The 21,660-nt window shown below is 51.6% G+C and overlaps 1 protein-coding gene across 1 annotated transcript; it reads right to left on the minus strand.

Annotated features, from left to right (window-relative positions):
- Positions 1 to 4,473: 4,473 nt before the first annotated feature.
- On the minus strand, positions 4,474 to 5,475 carry LOC123026134 (forkhead box protein G1-like). Its single transcript, XM_044435429.1, has one exon. It carries the CDS (start codon positions 5,473 to 5,475, stop codon positions 4,474 to 4,476), a length of 1,002 nt encoding a protein of 333 aa, XP_044291364.1.
- Between the last annotated feature and the right edge of the window lie 16,185 nt (positions 5,476 to 21,660).

The raw sequence follows: 21,660 nt of genomic DNA on the forward strand, positions 1-21,660 counted from the left end.
CTTCCGCTTCCGGGTCGCTTGGGACGCGCACGCGCCGTGCCGACGTCCCAAGGCCGCCCCCGCTACGGCGAGCGAAAGGAGGCAAAAGGCTTCGCTCTGCGCGAGGTTTCCTGCGCGAGCGGCTGCTGGAAGAAGATGGAAGGCTGAGTAACCCTTCAGCTTGAATTTTCCTCCTGTCCATTTCCTTTCTCATAGGATTCCTCTGGCATCTTATCTCTTCTGTATATTTTTATATGAACTTTAAATTCCTCAGGAATAGTATTTAAATTGTTCTTTCTCACTATGCTTTTGTTTGTGATCTTTCTCAGCTTTACTCTAATTTCTGATATTAATGCTGTATTATCACCGCCACAAACAGACTCTCTGCCTTGTACCTGCAGTTGATTTCTCCATTGCCCGACTATTGATATCCATGTTGTGCACGTGTCTAATCACTTGCCTGAAGTCGTATTTGCAAGAAGCAGATGTTTGGATTCACAAGATTCTCTGAGTAAATATTTTCTAGCCATGACTCTAGAGCATGCTGAATTCAAACCATATGCCAACATCAGAAAAACAGCACAGGAAGTGAATGTCTTTTTCTATATTTATGGAGAGCCGCCAGCTCTGTTCCAGAAATCCGCAAGGAGGACCTAACAACCACCATGCCCTCTCCTCCATATTCGGCACTGCTCACAGGCTGCTGTTCCTTGCCTCTATCCTTGGAGATAAGCTTTGTCAAACTTAATGGGACTTAACTTCCGAGTAGGCAGATAGAGGATCGTGCTGTTCCCCCCAGGACAAGCTCGCAGCTGCAGAGTCCAGTCCAGTTCTTGGCTACAAAGCCCCATTATCCCCAGGGCTAAAATATTCAGAGGGCAGCGGATGTGTGTTCAAGTGGCGGGCGCTGTATCTGAGGAGCACAGAAGAGACAGGTGCTCTGTGGATGTGCGGAGGACCATAAAAGTCAACAGACGGCCCTGTGGGAGAGACGCCGTGCTTGTGTTTCATCAACAGGCACTTCTGGTTACTGCCGGCTGCCTTCCCTCCTCGCATGTCTGCCTGTCCAGACAACTCCCTCATTTTGCTCGGGTCCTTTGCATGCTGCCAGCAGGACAGGAATGGAGGGTGGTGAGGGGCATTCGGCAATTTGGTGGAAGTCCAGTTGGCTAGAACAGTAGGTTGGTTTGACCCACGGAGCTTCGTAGGCCCGGCAGCGACGTCCAGTCAGATGACGAATGGGCAATTCATCAAAAATACCTTCTGTTCAGTGATTGCAATATTCATACTCAGGATTTAGGGTGACTGTTTTTAAAAGTTTAGATTATAAAATTTTTTATTTGATTTATGTTGCATGCTTTCCTGATGATTTGGGCTGGCAGGGTATTTATTCATACACAGGCACACACATGCATGTATGATCGAATAGTTTCATCCAATTTCATGGGGCTAGGGAAAGATTCAACAGTTTACAGTAATTACCACCCTGACTTGATTCCAACTGTCCTCAGGTCTTGTAATGGCGCAAGAATTACATTCAAAATAAAATACAGCCACTGATTTCGTAAAACATGTAAATATCTTTATTGAGTTTGGTGTCATTTATTCACCCAAGCAAAACTGAATTCATGGTTTGCAGTAATGGAAGCTTAAAGCTGCATTCTACAGAGCTCTTCTCTGTCATGCAAATATAATTAATTTCAACAAAGCTTGCTAGGTGCAGTGTTTGCTAGCTGATCATGCTGTTCCTGTTAAACCCATATTTATGTTTGTGGAGTATGTGCTGGATAAAGCCCTGAAGGGCTTGTCCTTATTTTTCCATTCGCACCAGCAAATGGAAATAATTAATGCAATGCTTCAAAAATTAGCAGGTATAGTCAAACTTTTCAGTCAAAAATGGATGGCAAGGAGGAATGGCATAAAACATGACTTCCTTCTCACCCTCAGATCTTTCTTAAACAGAAGCACACACGAAAGTGGTCAACAGAATTCCGGAAATACGCTTTGTACTTTGTTCCCTTATGGTGTGATTTATGCCATTGAAATTTTGGCTGCGAGCAAAGGGTTTGTTTGCTCTCTGAAGGAAGGGAAATCAAACACAATTGCAGCAACTAATTCTGAACAACCCTGTAACAGGCACCGCAAACAGTGAGGAATAAATACGTGGATGCTTCCGAGCCCATTTTCAAACACACAGGCTCAACGGGACTTGCTTAATCCTGGAAATGTGCTCAGGCCTGGGCTATGGAGTTGTGGTTCAAAGCACCTTACACAGAATTAAATAATACCAGACAGCACAATGCACAAGCCAATTAATCTGCACACGTCAAGATGCAATCAGTCTTTGGGATAACTCCCGTGTCAGCAGAACTCGCGCTCAAGCGCTTCCCATGACGAGCAAAACACAAGCAACGCAACGCAGAAGGTCGCACGTGTGGTGTCTGTGCCAGCGAAGGCCATTGTTCCCCCGGCCTGCTGCTATTCACTAGATTTGTGTGGTTTTTACATGAAATTGATCTGGGAATGAAGCCCGTCTCCCAAGTGGCTTGCACTGTCCGCTTACAGAACGCATCGTAGCCGGCCGTGGTGGCGGTCATTTGCTGCATTAGCTTTTTTCTGAACTTCGACAGATTCATGGGCAGATCTGTGAATGATCATCAGCTATGGGAATTAGAGATGGAGACCATCTAGTTCTGATCACAAGACGCAGTGGACAAACAATAGTTGCCTACCTTTGTCGTACCCTGGAATTAAAGGGAAACGGAGCTTGGCCGCTGCTGGAAACAGGCCACTAGGGAAGATGGACCTTTGGTTGGAACCGGCATGGTGTTTTCGATATGCCCTGTTGAAATGTGGGGTTGCGAGGAACAATTTGTGTGTGCGAACTGCACGGTGGTGTTGTTTGCATGGGGCTCTGGGAGAAACCGTACCTGCTTTTCCCTGGCGGGCTCTTTTAGTCCCATCACAAACCAGACAGGGGTTGCTCTGGATGACCTTTAGGATCTCCTCCAACCTGGTAATTCTACGATTCAACCTGGGAATGGGATATTATCCCAACAGCTTCGCTGGTAGGCAAAATGTAGCTTACAAGTCCCCATGGGAATTCAACAGTTAAGCACTTGCTTCAAGCAAACCTTCTAAATGGAGGAATTTCCAGTGACAGGAGCAGCTGTTCCCCAGGTAAGGATGAGGCATGAAAGGAAGCAAAAGACAGCTGCACTTTGAGACAGATGGAGAACAAACCGAGAAAGTTGCACGGGCAGCTCCGGAAGCATCCTGAGGGCTGGGTGTCTTCCTAGAGACGGTGCGGGAGCAGCAAACCTGGGCTGTCTGTTAGAGCATTTGAGCTACACCTCCACTGAAGCACAGCCCGTTTATTTGCAAATAAACCAATGATTAGAAAGCAGCCTCAGGAACCCCCTTCCACGCCTGGTAAGTACAGCGCCTCTCAAAATTCTTGCGGCTCACAGAGGTGGGAACGGCTCCGTCGTCCATGGGGTCACGATGGGCCGGGCATGACTCCACAACTAACAATGCAGATATCGTTGATATCTTGTTATCTCCCTGCACGACTTAATTGGGCTGCAACGTGCTTGCGGACAGGTTCTGGTGTTTCGCGCTATGCAGTATGAGAAATGCCATGTGCGTTGCTACTGCTAAGTAAAGTAACGGTAATAGCACCACCAGGACCTCCCTCCCAAACATGTCTTAGACTCATTGTGCTAGGTTTGCCGGCCTTAAACGTTTTCAGTTGAACACAAGCCTTGCGGACTTCGATGACCTGGCTTCTAAGTGTGTTCAGAATCACAGCCCAAACAATCTACATCAAACTGCAAGGAGAAGCTTAGCAGATAAATCACAGCCCAGCTAAATTAAATCCTGATTGTGTGGTGGCTCAGGCATTTCACACTTCTAAAAATTATTCGCACGTGCATCCAAAAATTAGAAAACCGCCAGGATATTCAGCAGAAAAAATGAGCAAAGATTGGTTCTTTGATTCACAATGAACTAAAAAGGGAAAGCTGGAAACGACACTGCAAGTGAAAATGGGCACATAGGAATTATTTTGGCTGGCATCTGCTAGGGTAATTCTATCTCGCCTTCACTTCAGAGCACCAGCCTTGATTTGAAATGCAGTAGCAAAATTAGAGCTTAGCCCTCCATCAGAAATTTTCTGACCTGCATCCGTGCTTGAAGATCTGGCTCATTCCAGTTCACAATAACGGAGGAAGTTCGTTCATGTTGGTAGACCCCGAAGGATACCCTGTCTCCTTACCCCAGAGAAGACAGAGGAAAAAAGAGTGCATGGATCTAGATAGAATAACCATCAACCTTTCTTCGGAGTTTCCACAGATCATGGATGGAAAGCAAAGTAGCCCAAAGCACGACGCATCTAGCTGTTCCATCCTTTGATGGCCAGAGGCACTTTGGGTCTTGCTATTATCCAGCAAGAAGTTCTTTAAGTGGCGAGGAGGCTGTGGAAAGGGATGGCATTCAAGGCAGACCTGGGCTGAACGGAGCTCTCTGGTTGTGAAAAGGGAAGTAGCTTGGGATCTCTGGAGAAAATTGTCCCGGGAACATCGGGGGAGCTTCACTGAGGAGGTCTCCAGTGCATTTGGATGGGAGGCTACCTGGAGGGTGGGTCAGCAAGGTGTGGTGGTGCTTCTGAGAGAAGATGTAACTTGTCTGGCCTGCCAAGACATTGACAGAACAGGAGTCCAGGCGGCTGGGGACGGAGAGGCCACTGGGCACGGCCGAAGTCAGCGTCGCTGCGGCAGTGTGCTGGCAGTTCCCGTAAGGGCTACTTCCTTGCAATTGTCCAAGCATCCCCGGAGAAGTAATTGCCTGATGGGGGAAAATAGAGGACAGGGAGCTCGGGTGATGCCCCAGGTATGCTGCTGAGGCCCCGTACAGAGGAGGGAAGGGCCAGAAGAGGGACCCGGCGAGGGTCACCCCGGCCGAAGCGAGCCTCGCTCCTCTCCTGAAGGCCAGCTTGGCCTGGGAAGCGGGCGACCTCCTCCGCAGCTTGCCCGTTGCCCCTCCGATGAAGACGTCCTCGCTGGAGGGGTCCAGCATCCAGTAGCTGCCTTTCCCGGGGTCGTCGTAGTGCCGGGGCACCTTGACGAAGCATTTGTTGAGGCTGAGGTTGTGCCGGATGGAGTTCTGCCAGCCTTGCTTGTTCTCCTTGTAGTACGGGAAGTTGGCCATGATGAACTCGTAGATCCCGCTGAGGGTGAGGCGCTTCTCCGGGCTCTGCCGGATGGCCATCATGATCAGGGCGTTGTAGCTGAAGGGCGGCTTCTCGCATTTCTCCCCGGCCAGGTGGTCTTTCCCCAGCCTCTGCTGCCGTGCCCCGGCTGCCGCCCCGTTCCCTTCTTCCCCCAGCGGCGATGATGGAGATCCCTCGGGAGCTTTGCTCGAGGCCACATCCTGAAGGAGGTTGGTGATGCTGAAGGGAGATTTCAGGACCCAGCTGTCGGCATTTAACCCTTCCATGGCCGGCAAGAGGGCAGAGGGAGCTGGGTTTCCCCGATCCACCCGGCGGTCGACAGCCCAGCCAGCCTGCCCAGCACATCGGCTGGATATTTTGCTCAGCTCTGGGGCGAGGCGGCCGCTCCCATGTCAGCGAGCGCCATCCGCAAAGTTCCCTCTCTTTTCAGCCAATCCGGGCGGGCGGCCATCTGGCCCTCCAGCCAATCCTGGCTCTCCCCACCCTTTCGCCCCTCATTTAATTGGGAGCACCGGCTTGGCGTGCCTCCCACTGGCTTTGACGGCCAGCTTGGCCATCACATGCTTTGGACGTTGCTGCTTCCTTGCACCAGGGAGAAAGTCCTGGCATGGCCCATTTTGGAACGGTGAAGATGAGGATTTCGTAGTCCTTCTTTGCGATACCCAAGTTAGATCACAGTTATTTCCACCTCTAATACACAGTTGGTTTCCCACACAAGATTTATCCCCTTCGAAAAAGTATAAATATGCCGTCTTGGCCGGTTTTTATTTTTTAGCACAAGTACCTTTCAAATCTCACCTGACCTGCCAAGAACTCAGGGCTGCATTCCGCCCCATGATTTTTTTCTAGCAAGAGCAAGATGGAGTGGACTGGGTGAGATTTTGAGCTCCGGTCTTAACATGACATCTATTTCACCAAGCTGCCTTCTCTTGCTCAGATTCCTTATTGGATTATTAGCTAGAGAAGTGATTGCTGGCTGGAAAGCACTTGTGCTTAATTGCCTCTTGTGCTTGTGGTTCTGTTTAATTGCTTCTTGACTGATCAGTTACGCAGTTACACATATCAAAACGACTGTTTCTGTCCTTCCATCAGAATTGAGTAAGCCCATTATATTAAGATGACCAAAGTTCCTTTGATTCGATGTTAAATGAATAATTGTATACAGGACCCAGACATGTTGTTAAGGGGAATAACATTTAAAGTATGTTTTAAAGTATTTTCTACCCAAACCGGTCAGATTTTTACAGTCTCTGCTTTCCAAGCCACAAGGGACAGATTGAATTAATTTTGCAAAATAATATCCCACTTGCCTTAAAAGATTATGAATAATTAATCGCATGAAATCTGACCAATTTCCTTTCCCAAGAAATATGAATGTATATCTCTTAAAACATGCCTGGAAAAATAATACTGCTTTTTATGTATTCATTTTTATGTTTCCTGTCTGCCTCAGCCTCTCGTCTCACCAAATTGGGATATAAAGCCTCGATGAGCAAAATAATGCATTCATTAAACACATGGCAAGATTTAAAGCCAGTTTGAAATATAAATTCATTAAAAATGGTTAAAAAGACAGGAGCCTGTTTTTGCTAGAACGAATCAAGCTTAAGAATTCTGCAAAATCAAGCGATTTCGAATCTGGTCTGACCAGTGTTCAAAGCATTTAATAGGTGCATCGTACTTACAATAACCCTTGGAAGCAGAACGGTAGAAGCCTAGCTGGCCAACGCTGAGGGAGGGGTTTGTTGAATGCCGGTGGGGAGGGAGGGTCACTCTGTTCCACCCAAGGTGAGTAGCCACATCTCATTCATTCACATTTCACAGGGCATCTACATGGCATCATCTAGTCAGTGATTTCCTGGTGAGATCAGTTCACCTAGTTTTTCATCAGTCTGCAGAGAATCTGATTTTTTAAAAGCAAAATAATAATAATAATAATAATAATAATAATAATAATAATAATAATAATGGAACAATAGAACAGTCTGCGGCGTAGGCTTTTCTCAGCATGGCTCCTCTCTCTCCAAGACCAGGCGTGATTTTGGTGTGTGCAGTGAATTCTTGCGCAAATAAATGTGTGATGGCTTAGGACACCTACATTCTGCTCTTTTTTCTGATCATCGCATTCTTCGATGAGCTTTCGGAGAACAGAGAGTACATAACCATATCAATATAAAAACAAAGACACACACTAGCCTTCTCTCAGCCATTGCCATTTTAGCATTGCTAAACATATCTAAACCCAAACGCTGGAGATTTCAAGACGTCGTTAGAACATGTTGTATGTGAGGCTTTTTTACCCGCCAGGGTAGCAACTGGGTGACTGCTTTCAGAAATAAGCACAGTGCAACGGGATGCAAATCGAAAAGGCTTTCAACAAATTGCTCTTCTGGGGAATGGGGGTCCCCTGCCCTCGTGGCAGCGTCGTGCGGACAGACCATCGTGGGTTGTGCACCCAGGAAAATACCAACTGGGATCCTGCTTAGCGCTTGCTGTGGAACGGCAGAGCAATGACTGGCTGGGGCTCGGAAGGCAGGATGGTTTGCTCAGGCAGGAGCAAGACGCATTTGTTTTGCTCCTCGTTCCGATCTATTCTCGCCCCGGCAGCTTCGCACAATCGAGGGGTCCCCGGCTGTGTGGGCCACCACTCCCAGCATCCACCAGCCAGCAATGCCGCTCCAGCTCAGCTGGCCCCCCACTTCTGGACGCGTGTTTGGAGCCGCTCCGGTGCAGTGTTTGGTTTTCCAAATCACATCACACGTAAAACAGAGAGGGGAAAACAAAAACCATCTCTGCAGCGATTTGTAATTTAGACTGACTTTAAATTAGTTTTGAAGCAAATTTTAATGTGTGCTCTTGATGCCCATTTAGATCAAGCACTTTTGACCGAGTGCATTTTTGTGACAAGTACGCATGTGTGTGTGTGTGTGTGTGTGTGTGTGATATGCTTGCTAATCTTGGATGTATACATGTATTTCATGCAGTGCAACATCTGAGATGAGAAGATTATTTTACATATATTTCGAAATTAGCTATGATTGCATTGCGAATATGAAATAAATTATGTCCATTTAAATTTCTACTGCATAGATAATGGACCGTAATCCAGTTAACCAAACCCTGTCCAAACAAAGATTTATTTTTAATATCATTTTAGAATCAAATTTTGAAAGCTCCATTTCCAAATTAATGCCCACATTCTCGTTATTTTCAGATTTAAAAAGCTTGATAATCTTTCCAGATTAATGAATTTCAGTTTGCTTCAGAACTTTGCCTTTTGGATCTGCCTTCTATCATGCTAATATAATGACTACATCCCTTTAATAGTTTTAACAGTTTAATAGTTAATGGTTTTAAATCTTTTTAATAGTTTTAAATCTTCCATAACTCTCCTGGAAGAGCTGATAACTTTTGTCATGACTAGAATTTCGTGACCATTCTTACCATAACAACTATTTATATACCCAACTTCCTAGGGACGATTGTCTCAAAGAATCAAATTAAACTGGCAATTTGGAATTTAGGTACCCTTCTCTGGTTATTCCTCCAGTTAAATATATTCCCCACATCTCTTAATTTGGAGACAGTACTGGAGATTAAAAGGCCTGGGGGGAAACCAGACCAATCTGGAAAAAGCACTCTCCATCCAAATTTTCCAAACATCGCTAGTGGATAAACTGGGTCACACCAGGAGAAATCTGGTGGGAAGCCCCACATAGTTCTGGTCCCTGTGCCGGGTTTTTTCCCTGCCCGCCCCCTCCCCAGGCCTTCACATCAATAGACAAAAGGATCAAGTGGACTAGTCCCTTGGCTGAAAGGGGACACAGGGATTCTGTTTCCAAAGAGCGGTCCCCGTGCCAGATGGACAAGCTGTCTGAGAAACTGAGACGAGTCTTTCAAGCACTGTGTAATACAGCAGGGGACTCTGCTCCCCGGAAGAATATAACCTGTTCAGGCATGATTCGGTCACTGGCTGGGCAATACCCTTCCTCTTCGTTTCGACTCGGATTTTAAAGGCTGGGCAGAGCACTCGGGCACAAGCGCCAGTGCCCTGAGCGGAGAGAGCAGAGGAAAGCGCCATTCGGAGCATGTCTCAACAAGTTGATGTATTTGTTTTAAATGGAATTACATCTTGAAATCATTTCCTAAAACTCCTTCATATTGCTGACTTCATACCATTTTCCTGCTGGTTTTAATTTATACTTTAAAACTGTAATAACAAATGTCCCCCAAGATAGCTGTGAGAACCAAACAGACAAACAAACAAAAATTTTGTTACAACTGCAACCTGCAAACGCGAATTAGACACCGTGAGTAGTTGCTTTTAAAGTTATTTTTAAAGGTTTAATCAAAACTCAAAACAGCAGGAAGTAATATTTCCACTGCGAATAAAATGTTTCCAATTTTTCTTGTCCAGTGAACAGTTTATAGTTTGGAGATGACCAAAAAGAAATGATGTGAATTGCAGGATGATTTTTGTTCTCGTAAAATTTTTGTTCTTGATTTTTATTCTTGTTCTTGTAAAATTGGCTGTTTGAAAGAAAAGAAAAAGAGATTGTGGGACACAAAACTGTTAAGGGAAACTAGCACACCCATTTTTTCCCCTAAATTAGAGATGGAAAAATAGCACATTAGAGAGGGGGGGGGGTTAATATTGTGCTGCTGGGCAAACACAACATGAAGCTAAATTTAACATGCAATTTACGAAAATCTAAAATTTGCTTACTTGGCAGACCACAGTTGGATTGATCCTAAAAACCATTATTTATCCATGAAAATGAAATCCTCAGGTTATTTTGGGTGTGTTTCACAAGTTGGTCCTTTATGAAGCTCTCCAGTGCTGCAACTTGCTATCCTAAGAATTAAAAAATTCAAACTGGATGACGGACAAAAACTGGCTTTGTTTCCACTTGCCATGAAGAGGAATCTTTTCTCAGATTCAGCCTCTTCTCACTTAAAAGTGTGGTATTTTTCTTGGTTTTGATCTGGGACAGAAAAGAGAGATCTGGTTGATTCTGAAAGGAAAATGTAATTCATAGCCTTCCTCCGGGGAGTAAATATGCTAGCATTTTCCTTTTGCATTAGATTTCTTTCTCCGTGGGCGTCATTTTGTGTTGCCTCGTAGATGCAACCAGGCACAGACATAAGGGGCAAGGCTTGATGGCCTTTTAACCGAGAAGACAGCATGTCAATCTTAATAATAGCATTACTCCTGGAAAGGGGGGCACGGGGGGCGGGTTAATTGCCACCCAACCCATGCATTCCACGGAGGGGTGCGCAGAGGAGCACCCCCGTATTGCCCAGCATGTTTGCCCGGGGCTCTCGTCTTAGATTTTCCAGCTCTGCCCCCGAAATGGCTGCCACTGCCCTGGAGCCGCCTCCCGGCCACCGCTTCCCCAGCGTGGCCGTCAGTTCCTCTCCCTTCCACTGGGAGCGCCACTTGGTCAAGCACCCGCAGCTGGCCGTGTGCAGCTCGGCAGCTTCTTTCAGCTCCACGCCCCCCCACCTCCTGCCAGAGCCGTCTCTCCACACTCTGCAGGCCCCTCTGGGCACCCTTGCCCCCCATCTCTCAACGTCCGGGCAGCTGGAGCGGCTCACCTCGGGTCCCCTTTGGCTCGGATCGAGTTCCTGGCGGGATTAGCAGCAGCGTCTTGCTCTGCCTCCAGCCCGGATACCTGCATCTTCCCGAGGGCCAAGATCCCCGCAGCGGTCCTTGTCCTGGCCACAAGGCCAGCGAAAACGGGGAGGAAATTTCTCCTTCGTGGCAGTCCGGCTGATCTGGTGCTGAGGCCTAGGGGGACGGCTCCGGGCGGGATGCAAGGTGTGAAGTGGGAACCTTTCCCCGAAAGAGAGCCTTCCCTGGGTCCCATCTCTGCCCTTATGGCCTGGCTTGGAAAACCCTGCTGCCTTCACAAGCCAGCCACCTCGATGGCCGTCAGCACATCTTGTGGAGGTGGATTCCCTAATTCAACTATGTGCGATGCAAGGAAGCCCTTCTCCAAGTGCAGCGTCCCACGTTGCAGCCGCCCCATCATCCAAGCTGCCCTTTCTGCGCTTTCTCCAACTCCACAATATCCTTTCAGAGGTGCCGTGATTTGAAAGATACCCAACGGTTCAGGTGTGGCGGTACCACACACTTGCGTAAAGTGAGTTCGACCTTGGAAGTATTGCTTTCAATTTCTCTCCTAATTATGCCTCACACAGAATTTTCTACAGCAGCTGTGATGGAACTCCATCTTTCCATCGAGTTTTCCACCACAACCCCAAGCCCTTTTTCTTGGCGACTCACTGCTGACTCAAATTCCATCAATGTATCGAAACGTGGATTTCTTTTTCCTTGACATGCATTGTTTTGAAAAACCGAAGAGGAGTAAAAGCACAATTGTGTATGTGTTAAATAGAAGGCAAAAAAGCCTCTGGGAGAATGCTAGGAATTGTGGAAGATTTTTCTGATTAACACACTTAGGATTGTGGCCTATACTAGGTAGCTCTGCCTGTGGAATTTCCCACTGCTTGGGGTATTTAATTTAAAAAATAAATAAAGTGGTGGCCACTGAACAGTACCGTTGGGCAATGGACGTGCTCGACTATTTCTCGCTCCCAAGGGCTCTGCACCCGGATCGTTCAACCTCACCGTTCCCGCCATGGCTGGCTACGGATTTCTGCTAAAGGGCAGCTTTCAACAACCTCATTAGTGAGGTGATAAGATGAGAAGCGATCTGGCTGCTTCAGGGCCACCGGGCGAAAACAGGCAGAATTTATCCATCAGCAAGTGATGGCCATAAACTGATACGCACCTGAACTGCAGCCTTCCTGACAGAGCGTGGCAGGACCTCAACATGGGGGCGGTGAAGAGGGACGAATCGGGACGATGCATTTCCAACAGGATTCGTTGTCTAAGACAAGCGCTTATGGGGAAGCAGGCTGGGCCACTTCAGCTGCGGATAGGGGCCCCTCCTCTTTGTCTGATCCAGACTCTGTCTTCCCAAGCTTTGAAGGCTTTTGGAAGGACAGGCCCAACTGCTACAGCAATCAGGAAGGCGGAGCTGTCTTGGAAGTCTTGCATGCAGGGTGCAAAGACTTGTTGTTGTTGTTAGTCGCGTAGTCGTGTTCGACCCATCACGACCCCATGGACAACACCCCTCCAGGCCTTCCTGTCCTCCACCGTCCCCCGGAGTCCACCCAAGCTCACACCTACTGCTTCAGTGACTCCATCCAGCCACCTCATCCTCTGCTGCCCCCTTCTTCTTTTGCCCTCAATCGTTCCCAGCATTAGGCTCTTCTCCAGGGAGTCCTTCCTTCTCATTAGGTGGCCAAAGTATGAGTTTCATCTTCAGGATCTAGCCTCCTAAAGAGCAGTCAGGGTTGATCTCCTCTAGGACTGACCGGTTTGATCGCCTTGTGGTCCAAGGGACTTGCAGTAGTCTCTGCCAGCACCACAATTCAAAGGCCTCAATCCTTCAGCGCTCAGCCTTCCTTATGATCCAGCTTTCACAGCCATACATTGCAACTGGGAAAACCATAGCCTTGACTATACACACTTTTGTTGGCAGGGTGATGTCTCTGCTTTTTAGTATGCTATCCAGATTTGCCATAAAGACTTGTTAAGGGTTAGTTAATTTGCAAAGGGTTAGTTAATTTCTGGCCAAAATTGGCCAACGCCTGCCTGTTGCTGCGATTTTTCCTACGGATGCTATGGGAAGGTGGATCTGACCTTTCATTTACCTGCTTGTGTCCCATGGCCCGGTTAGGTTCCAGGATCTCCCATCAAGGTAGCTGACCAGGTCTGAAGTTGCTTTGCTTCACCAGGTGGGAACACCTATTTAGTTCAGACGACAGAGAAACTTGCAGCAGCTTCAGTTTAATTCAGCAGAACCCGTCTTGGTCATGCCAGAATAATCTGGTTAGTCTTAGATGCCACAAGACTTATTTTTGTTGCAACAGACCAACAGGGTTACCCTTCTGGGAATTATTTCTTTTTAGACAAATAAAGACAAAAGAAGAACAGTAAGCACGCAACTTGTGTGTGTCTACAAAGAGTGGTGATTTTACAGTAACAGCATTATGTGAACACAAAGTTTCATACATATTGTTTATGTTCCAATACCAGCTAAAGTTTCCCACATTTTCAATCATCAGAGTTGCTGCCCCTTTTTGTTGACCTTTTAAACATGTTGTGTGCCCCTGGGATTCCTTGTAGCTGAGAGCTGCTTGATGAATTTGTTGCTATGTGGTGTCAAGTCACCTCTGACTGGTGTCCACCGTATGAACGGAGAGCCCCGTCCTTGGCAGCCCTGCTCAGCTCTTGCAAATTCCAGGCTGTGGATTCCTTGCTGGAGTCCATCCATCCCATAGTTTATCCTCCTGTTCGTCTTCTGCCGGCCACCGTCCCTAACATGAGCGGCTTCTCCAGGGAGTGTTGGGCATCCCATGCGCAAGATCTCTGTGAACACAAGTGGCTCTTGGATTCGCATTTTCTTCTATAAGCGAGCGGAGAGGTTACATAAATGGCCGTCGAGAATGCGTCCGGCCTGTTTGTCTTGGGTTCGCCGGAGCCGCACGCTCAGTTCATGGCCTCCAGCCATCTCTCCCCAAACGGCCACCCCTCCAGGAGTGTGGGGCGGCGGTGTGGTGTGCGGCCAAGTCGCCTCCTGCTCATGGCGACCCACGAATGGGGCTCTCCAGAATGCCTGGTCCCTGGGAGCCTCTCTCGGCTCTTCCAGGGCCCAGGCTGTGGCGTCCGTCCTTCTCCCAGTTGCTCTTCCTGTTCCTCCTCTGCCGGCCACCGTCCCTACCGCGAGCGGCTTCTCCAGGGAGCCCTGTCTTCTCATGAGGTCTCCTCAGCCTCAGGTTGCCGAGTTTGCTTCCAGGAAAGCTCCGGCTTGATTTGATCCGGGACCCCCATGTTCATCCTTCTGTCAGCTCAGGTTATTTTATTTATTTATTTATTTATTTATTTTTCGATTTATATCCTGCCTTTTTCCTACAAAGGGCTCAAGGCAGCTTACATCATTCTCCTCCTCCATCTTATCCCCGCAACAACAACCCTGTGAGGTAGGCTGGGCTGAGAGTCTGTGACTGGCCCAAAGTCACCCAGTTGGCTCCGTGGCTGAGCGGGGACTCGAACCCGGATCGCCCGAGTCCCAGTCTCACGCTCTTCACCACAACGCCACACTGGCTCTTCCACAGGTTATCTGCAAAGCTCTCCTCCAGCACCAGGTTTCGACACATCAATTTTCTTCTTGTCAACTTTCTTCACTAGGTTTATAAATAATAATAAAACATCGTAGCTTTGCCATCTGCTTCACATAATTTAATCAGTGCTATTAATTTACATGTAATCAGTGATATTACAACATGGTAATTGCATTCCAAATTTTCCTCATTCGTGTCTGGCAAAGTTTTTAAACTCTTTCCTCCATGTTTCCTAGGATCCTATTTGCTCAGCTAATAGTTACTGATTGAGTAATTAAGTTAAGAGAGAAAAGTACTTACTCAGATACTTTTATGGAACATGTTCTTTTATTTTACACCTTTTATTCTAGATCATTCATGTGCAAGAATGTAGTTGTATAAATAGCCTGATGCACAATTGGATGAAAATGTGGATTAATTTAATTTGACGAAAGCTGGTGATTCATACTACAGAACCTTATAGTTGGTGTGCTAAGAAAATATACGAAAAAGTCAGAAAAATGTTAATTCAAGAACTAATAAGCATTGAGATGTGTATATGGACAACACATTACAGCTGTGACTCTTACCCAGTTTTGGAGGATGAAATTTTAACTACACGTGGATCAAGTCCCTTCTTTCTGGTTTTGGTATCACAACGAAAAGCATTCCACACCGGGGCTCCCTCTAGAAGTGTTGGACTACAACTCCTATCATTCCCAGTGAGCCTCAGTTTGGGGAAGGCTGACCTGTGAAGTGACAGTGCCCCCTGGTGGGCCAGGGTAGTATATTCCTGCTTGGAAGCTCTCCCATTTTCTTCACCCGGTAACTCTGAGACAGAGAATTTGCAATGATCCATTGGCTGCAGAGGGATCCCCTCTTCCCGCATGGAGAAAGTCCGAGATGTGCCCGGGGCTGTCCTGGGATCAGCTCTTCCACAAGGCGGCCTTCCAGGTGTTTCCGCCCCATCTGCCCACGTGGGCGTGCTTCACAGGCGGCTCTTCACCGTCGCTTCTTTGGTCCGGGGCGTTCTGCTGGACGGAGCCACCAGCATGCCGTGGCACTGGCGCTGGTCACGCCGGCTTGGGAGTCTTGTCCCTGGTCGAGTGACCCTCTCTCAGCTGCGCTCACCCGCTGCGTGAAAGACTCCTAAGCCAAGTCGCAACAACATATTCCAGGAAGACCGGATGTTTCAGAAGGGTTCTCTGTGCCCGCGCTCTGCAGGTGGGTGAGGCCGAAGGAGGGAGGCCAAAAGCCAGGCTAGTTTCGCTTAGAACTCTGCCTGCCTACAATTTAGCTTCTTAAATTTAGGCACTTCCAACTGCTGTGTCCGAAGGGGGCGGGCACAAGAGCGGGAAAGCCAGCAGACCATCTGTAGTTGGGTGAGAAAGGACGGGGCTGTCGGGGGGCCAGCCTGGGGCCCCAGGAGAGCCAGGCCCTGCACCCCTGTTGCCAGCGGGCGGACAGCAGGCGCCCCCGCTTCCGCAAGGGAGGCTGGGAAGCAGCCGGCAGGCACGACTGCTCTGCTGGCTGGGAGCAACGCTGCGGCTGCCGATCGGCATCCAGACAACGGCACGCGCTCTCAGATTCCCAGCGAGGGGGCTGGAAATTTGTGCCGAGCTCGTAGCTGGGGCCTCTCCTCAGCCCCTCTCTGCAGGAGGAACGAACCATGCTGGCTGCGTCTCTGAGGCCTAACGAGCAGCTTCGGGGAAGGGCTTTGGGGGCGTCCTGCGTGGCAGGGAGCGGAGAAGACGAACCCTGCCGAGGTGTGTGCATCCCGGGGCACCTCAGCCTGCCCCCCTTCCCCGCTGAAGCGCTGCGGTGAGAGGGCTGCAATCGCCATCTCAGAGCAGAGCAGCACGGTAGCGGCCTTCACCTCCCCGTTCCTCCTGCTCTGCGTAGGATCCCCTCCCCATAGGATGCTCGTCACTCCCCACGCCTTGACCCCGGTGCGCTTCTGTGATTCAATTGCTTTTTTGTTCTGTCAGCCACTAGGACAGCTTCTGCGGCTCAGAAGTGCTTCACAGGGTGCAGCAGAACGGCTTAAAATGCCCCCTGGGGGCAGAACCATCACCTTCGGATGCTGGAAATGGCAGCTGTCGTGACTAAGACGCTCTCTCACCACAGGGGGGCGCACACGGAAAATCATTCTACCTGTAGGGAAAGTATTTTAAGGATCTTGGGAAGACACTTCCCTGGTAGATGCTGGAAAAAATCTGGGACTTGAACCTCCAGGACAAACAACCCGCAAAAGCACAAATGGCTAAACGCTAATTCCCATACCTGCGAAAGTGTGCGGATGTGTGTGAAGGGGAGAGGGGGTGCTCGATGTCGGGAATGAAGGCAGAGGCGGAAAGATCGGTGGGAGGCCAGCCGGGGTGCAAAGCAGCCGAGCCTTCGGCAAGGGGTCCGATGCCAGCAGGCGCAGCTATTTCAGCAAGGTGGTGGGGCAGGTGGCCCCCCAGAGATGTGGGGCTCCAGCGCTAAGCGGGCTGCCTCGAACAGCGCTCCGGCCTTGGCCCAGAGTCGCCCAAAGGCTGACTGGCCCCAGGGTGGGTCTGATGGTGCGCAGCCTGGGACGAACTGTCCCCTTCTCTCCCCACAGCAGGCTGGGCAGCAAGCTGGTCTTTTCACCAGTGAAAGAGCTTCCATGGCGTGGTGTGGAAAACACGGCAGGGCCGCCAGCACAAGGAGCCTGAATCCCCTTCAGATGCTGTGCAAAACCAAGGTTCGGGTGGGATAGAAACCTCGGGTCCAGGCTTCCTCCTTGCAGGATCCATTGTGTGTGTGTGTGTGTGCGCGCGCGCGCGTGCGTGCGTGCGCGTGTGCATGGGCGTGTGGACTGAAACACCCAGATCCGCCAAGTGGGGTGTGTGCAGAGGGTATGCATGTAAATTAAAAGACCCAGGAATCTGTTCTGAGCACCAGAATTAAAGGTGCGATCCGATGCAAGCGTTAACAGGACAGGAAAGTCCCACGGCACCGCACCGAGCATCCGCCAGCAGGGAGCTGTAGGAGAGCTTTTGGGCCCCCAAAAAGGCAGGATGGGACCTTAAGGCAGCCTGGGGTGTGCTGGGAAGTGTAGCCCCACGCCTCTAGGGGGCGCTAAAAGCTGCCTCAGGCGGTTCAGTCCTTCTAATTGCGAGGCGAAGCTTGGTAAGAATCCAGTTCATTCAGCGATGCATCTTTGTCTGATTTGCAGCCAGGAAGCCCTCCCGGAAGTGCTTCAAAGCAGGCAGAGATCTACCAGTGGAATCCTGCCTGATTTACATCCCGCTCGCTCCAGTTGCAGTCGATCCAGCCCAACCCTCTGCTCCTCGGTGGCTTTACCTCCAAGTAGACACGCCTGGGGTTGCACGATCCCAAGCTTAACGGACTTTAATACAGTACTGAAAAAAACCAAGCAACCCATCCTGCCAAGGTACGGTGTAAAGGATGGATTTATGGAAATATCCCTTTCCAGGCCTGAAAAATGTGGGAAGAAAGAGGGTGGCGCCCATTTAAATCTGACCTCCCCGGCGTGCAATCCGGAGTCACTCTCTTGCTATTGCACAGGCCCTAATTTCCGCTTCCATTTCCCCTCCTGGGGTTCCGGGACCCCCCTCGCCCCACTTTGCTGCATTAAGCGAAAGGCCACCTTCGCTCGCATTGTGGTCAAAAGCGCAAATCTGGCCCTGAGCACCACCGCCATTCAGTGGGGCGCGTCGCCAGCTGCCAGCGTGCACCGATTGGCAGCTTAAATTCGAAGTCACTTCCTTTAGCGCCTGGCAGATATCTGGGAATTTACCCCTTCCCGACCCAGGGGGACCCCGGAGAGCTGCCCCTCTGTAAAAGGAACTCCGATGCGGCCAGGCTGCGCAAACAACCAACCAGCCAACCAAACACGTGTGACTCCGGATTAACTCCCGCCTAGAGCAGATCTGCGCCTGCCCGCACTGCCCTGAAATCTCTGCCCGCGTCCCCCCGTCCCTCACCTTCCCGCCCACCCCCGGAAGGTCCCATCCGCGGCCGCGGCGGGGCACCCTTCTCCAGCATCTGCCAGCAGATGGGTGGGGGCAGAGCCCCCTGGGTCCCGGAGTGACACCCCGGCGCCCAATCACCGCGCGCATAATCGGGAGGAGGCGTGCCAAGCCGTCTTGGATCTGCATGGCTGGGAGGGGGCGACAACCTTGGGGGTGGGAGGGGGAGCCAATGGCACGGATGGGGGAGGGGCGGTGGGAGTAGCCTGGAGGGGAGTGGGCTTCAGGGGAGGAGGGGGGAAGGAGCGCGGGCGGCGAGGCAGGCGGGAGCGAGAGCGCAGAGCGTAGGAAGCCGAGCAGCCGGACCCGGGAGAAGGAGAGCTGCCCAGCCATGGAGAATGGGCTGCAGTGTCCAAGGTAAACCAGAGGGGGGGGGGGGGGGGGGGGGGGGCAGCGAGGGGACCCCCCCTTTTTGCACCGCGGTTAGCCCTTTGCAGGCAGGATGCGCGAGAAATGTGCAAACCTGGCGCACAGGTTGGGGGGGGGTGCAAAGGACAGAAGGAAGAGGAAGGCGCCCGGGTTATTTGTCTGCGATCGTCTCCTACCCCCGCGCCCTCCCCCTCGCCCGGGGGCGATTTAAAAAAAAGTCATGTGGGGAGGGGAAAATGCAGACTCAGCAGATTCCGCGCCCCCCGTTTGTGTGCCTGCGGTTGGGGGGGGGGGTCCGTGTAGGGCGGCGGGGTGAAACCTCCAGTTTTGCCCCTCCACGCACGGGCGGCCCCTCCCGATTTGCCCGAGGCAGGTCGAACCCCCCTCCCCGTAATAAAAACTTCGAGATGCCTTCAGTCCTCTGGAAAATACTGTGCACCCGGATTGCCTCAGGTGGGGGGGGGCTGGAGCCCCGAGGGGCGCGTCCCCCCGAGGCGCGCGGGCGGTGGGCGCCCCTGCCCGCACCGGCGAGCCGGCCCGGCTGCGCCCGCGGCTGGCCAATGTCACCGGGCGCATCCGCACATGCAGGCGCGCGCTGCAGAGGCGGCGGGTGGGTCGCGTCCTCGGCTGCAGCGGCCCCGGGGCGAGCCCGTGCCCGCGCCGGAGGCGAGCTCCCCGGGCGCCCTCGCCCGCCGCGCCAGGGCTGCGCAGGCCCAAGCGTCGGCTCGGCGGTGCCCCTTTCTCGTGGTTGTGTGTATGCAGCTTAATCTGCCCGCATACCTTGTTTACAGTACTGCGAGCCTCTGTCATGGCTTCTCTGCCGCCTGCCTTTAGACCCCAGCTGGGTAATTCAATCATATGGATTAGGCGGGGGTGGGGGACGAGGCGGGAGCCAGCAGAGCAGGGAAGGAGCGCGTTAAAAGTATTTTGCCATGCCGCCCTGCCGTAGAGTTTCTGCCGCATTCCCGAGTCTTCGTGTATTTCCAAGACCCGGGCGAGGAGGGGAAGCCGAGCCGGCGAGGGGGACGAGGGAGTGCTCTCGGTGCATCTGCTTGCCCTGGGCAGACGTGAATTGGCAGAGATCCCTGTACAGTAGCAGAGGGGGAGATGTCTGGAGCGAAACGCGGGGATGGCGGAAAGGGCACCGTTGCACCGGCGTAACATCTGCGATCGCTGCAAATGTGAAGCACAGGTTTCTGTCGAAGGCGTGCACACAAGGAAGGCTCCGGCTCGGAGTTCTGCGGCACCGTGCTTGCCCGTATGGGGCTTTAAAAGGCCAACCAAGTACGGGGAAATAGAGATGGCTTGTGGGACGGTTACGTGCTGGCAGGGAAGTGCGAGCTTTTAGGTTCAGCAGGGCTTTTGCGATTAGGAAGCGATGGGAACCCCTGGAGCAGGACTCTGCCAGCTCCTGCAGCTGCGAGGCAGACGAGAGCGAGATGTAGGTCAAATCCACGGAGATCTTCCCAGAACTGGGTCACCGGGAGTGGGACCCGGCGGACCGAGCTGGCTGTTTTTGGAGGGGCAGGTGTTCAAGGTGACAGCTCTATGCCATGTTTGGTCCTGTGTGCCTTTCAGCTCGGTGGCGAGTTGCTCTGCGGGACTCGGCACGGTGCTCGGGGTGCGGACTCGCAACTTCGGCTGCTCGGACGGGAGTAGGCAGGGTCTGTAGCCATGGCAGAGCCGCTGTGCCCAGGTGGGTGTGTCGTTCGGTCGCTCCGTGTGGCGTCTGGGTGGCAGAACTTGCGAGCCGGATGTCCTGCAGAGGATCTTGGCCCCCGTCTCTGGGTGGGATGAAACTGGCATCGTTCCACCTGCAGCCAGGGCATGAGGCCAGGGTAGCCCTAACCGGGCGTTTGGTCTTTTCCTTGGTTTTCGCTTTACAGGCTGACAGGTTAGCCGTTGCTAAGCTGGGAATGGAGGGCTTGCTGGGGTGCTCATCCCCCCCCCATCCCCATGAATATAAGTCTGGGTCACCTGGTCACAAGTCACAGAGGCATGAGTTGTCAGGATTAAGGGCTCTCGCCTCCGTTTCTCTAGGTTTTCCACATTCTGGAGTGAAGAGTAACAGCCCCGTAACAGCATCGGCAGCGGTCGGTCTTACTAACACACCCTGATCACCGGTTGCCACTTGGTCCCGGAGAAATGGAGAAGGAGCCCCGCGGTCTTGAGCCCCGGCTCCGGTCTCCAACTCCTACATTCAGTCTCCTTCCCCTGCAAACAGCAGTCCATGTGATCTGTTAAGCCTTCGACCATATTTAACCCCTGACTATTTCTAGCACCCTTTCCAAGGGCCGCTCATACGGAGCTTCTCCCGCCCGGCTGGCATTGCCCCTGGGGGCCAGGAGGGGCTTCCCGTGCTGTGGCAGTTTTGCTTTTCACGAAATTGCTCCACCTGCTGGGTCTGTCGCTGGCCCTAGGAATAGAGTCCCGTGATGCGCATGCCGCTGGCTTCCGGCACCCGCCGCCGATCGGAGGACACTTGGGCTGGGGAGGCCCCAGTCCAGGTCCGCCCCTTTCCAGCTGCTGAGAGGTCTCTGCCCAGCGCCGACCCTGCAGTTCCTGGCAGAGCCGGGTCCCCCCTTTTCTGCCCTGCATGCCCCCTCCGCCAGCGCCTCCTGGTGGCGCTGCTGGGGCTGGCTCGCCCTTCCTTCTTGCCTCGGCATTTCTCCACTTGCAGGCGCACGGACTGGCACCGGTCCCAACCCAGCCTCCTCACGCATGTCCGTCCCCCCAGCCTCTGCCGTTGACTGTACTCCTTCAGGCAGGGAAGCCGGTGGCCCTCGTGTGCCGGAGGATGAACACATGACGGGTCTTGTGTACATCACGTGTTCCCGGCCCTGTGCCAGGCCGTGACGCGGTGGGCGGAGGTAGGGGGCAGTTCCTCTC

Source organism: Varanus komodoensis, unplaced genomic scaffold, assembly GCF_004798865.1.
Source record: "Varanus komodoensis strain SLA01 unplaced genomic scaffold, ASM479886v1 scaffold29_3, whole genome shotgun sequence".
Classification (NCBI taxonomy): Eukaryota; Metazoa; Chordata; class Lepidosauria; order Squamata; family Varanidae; genus Varanus; species Varanus komodoensis.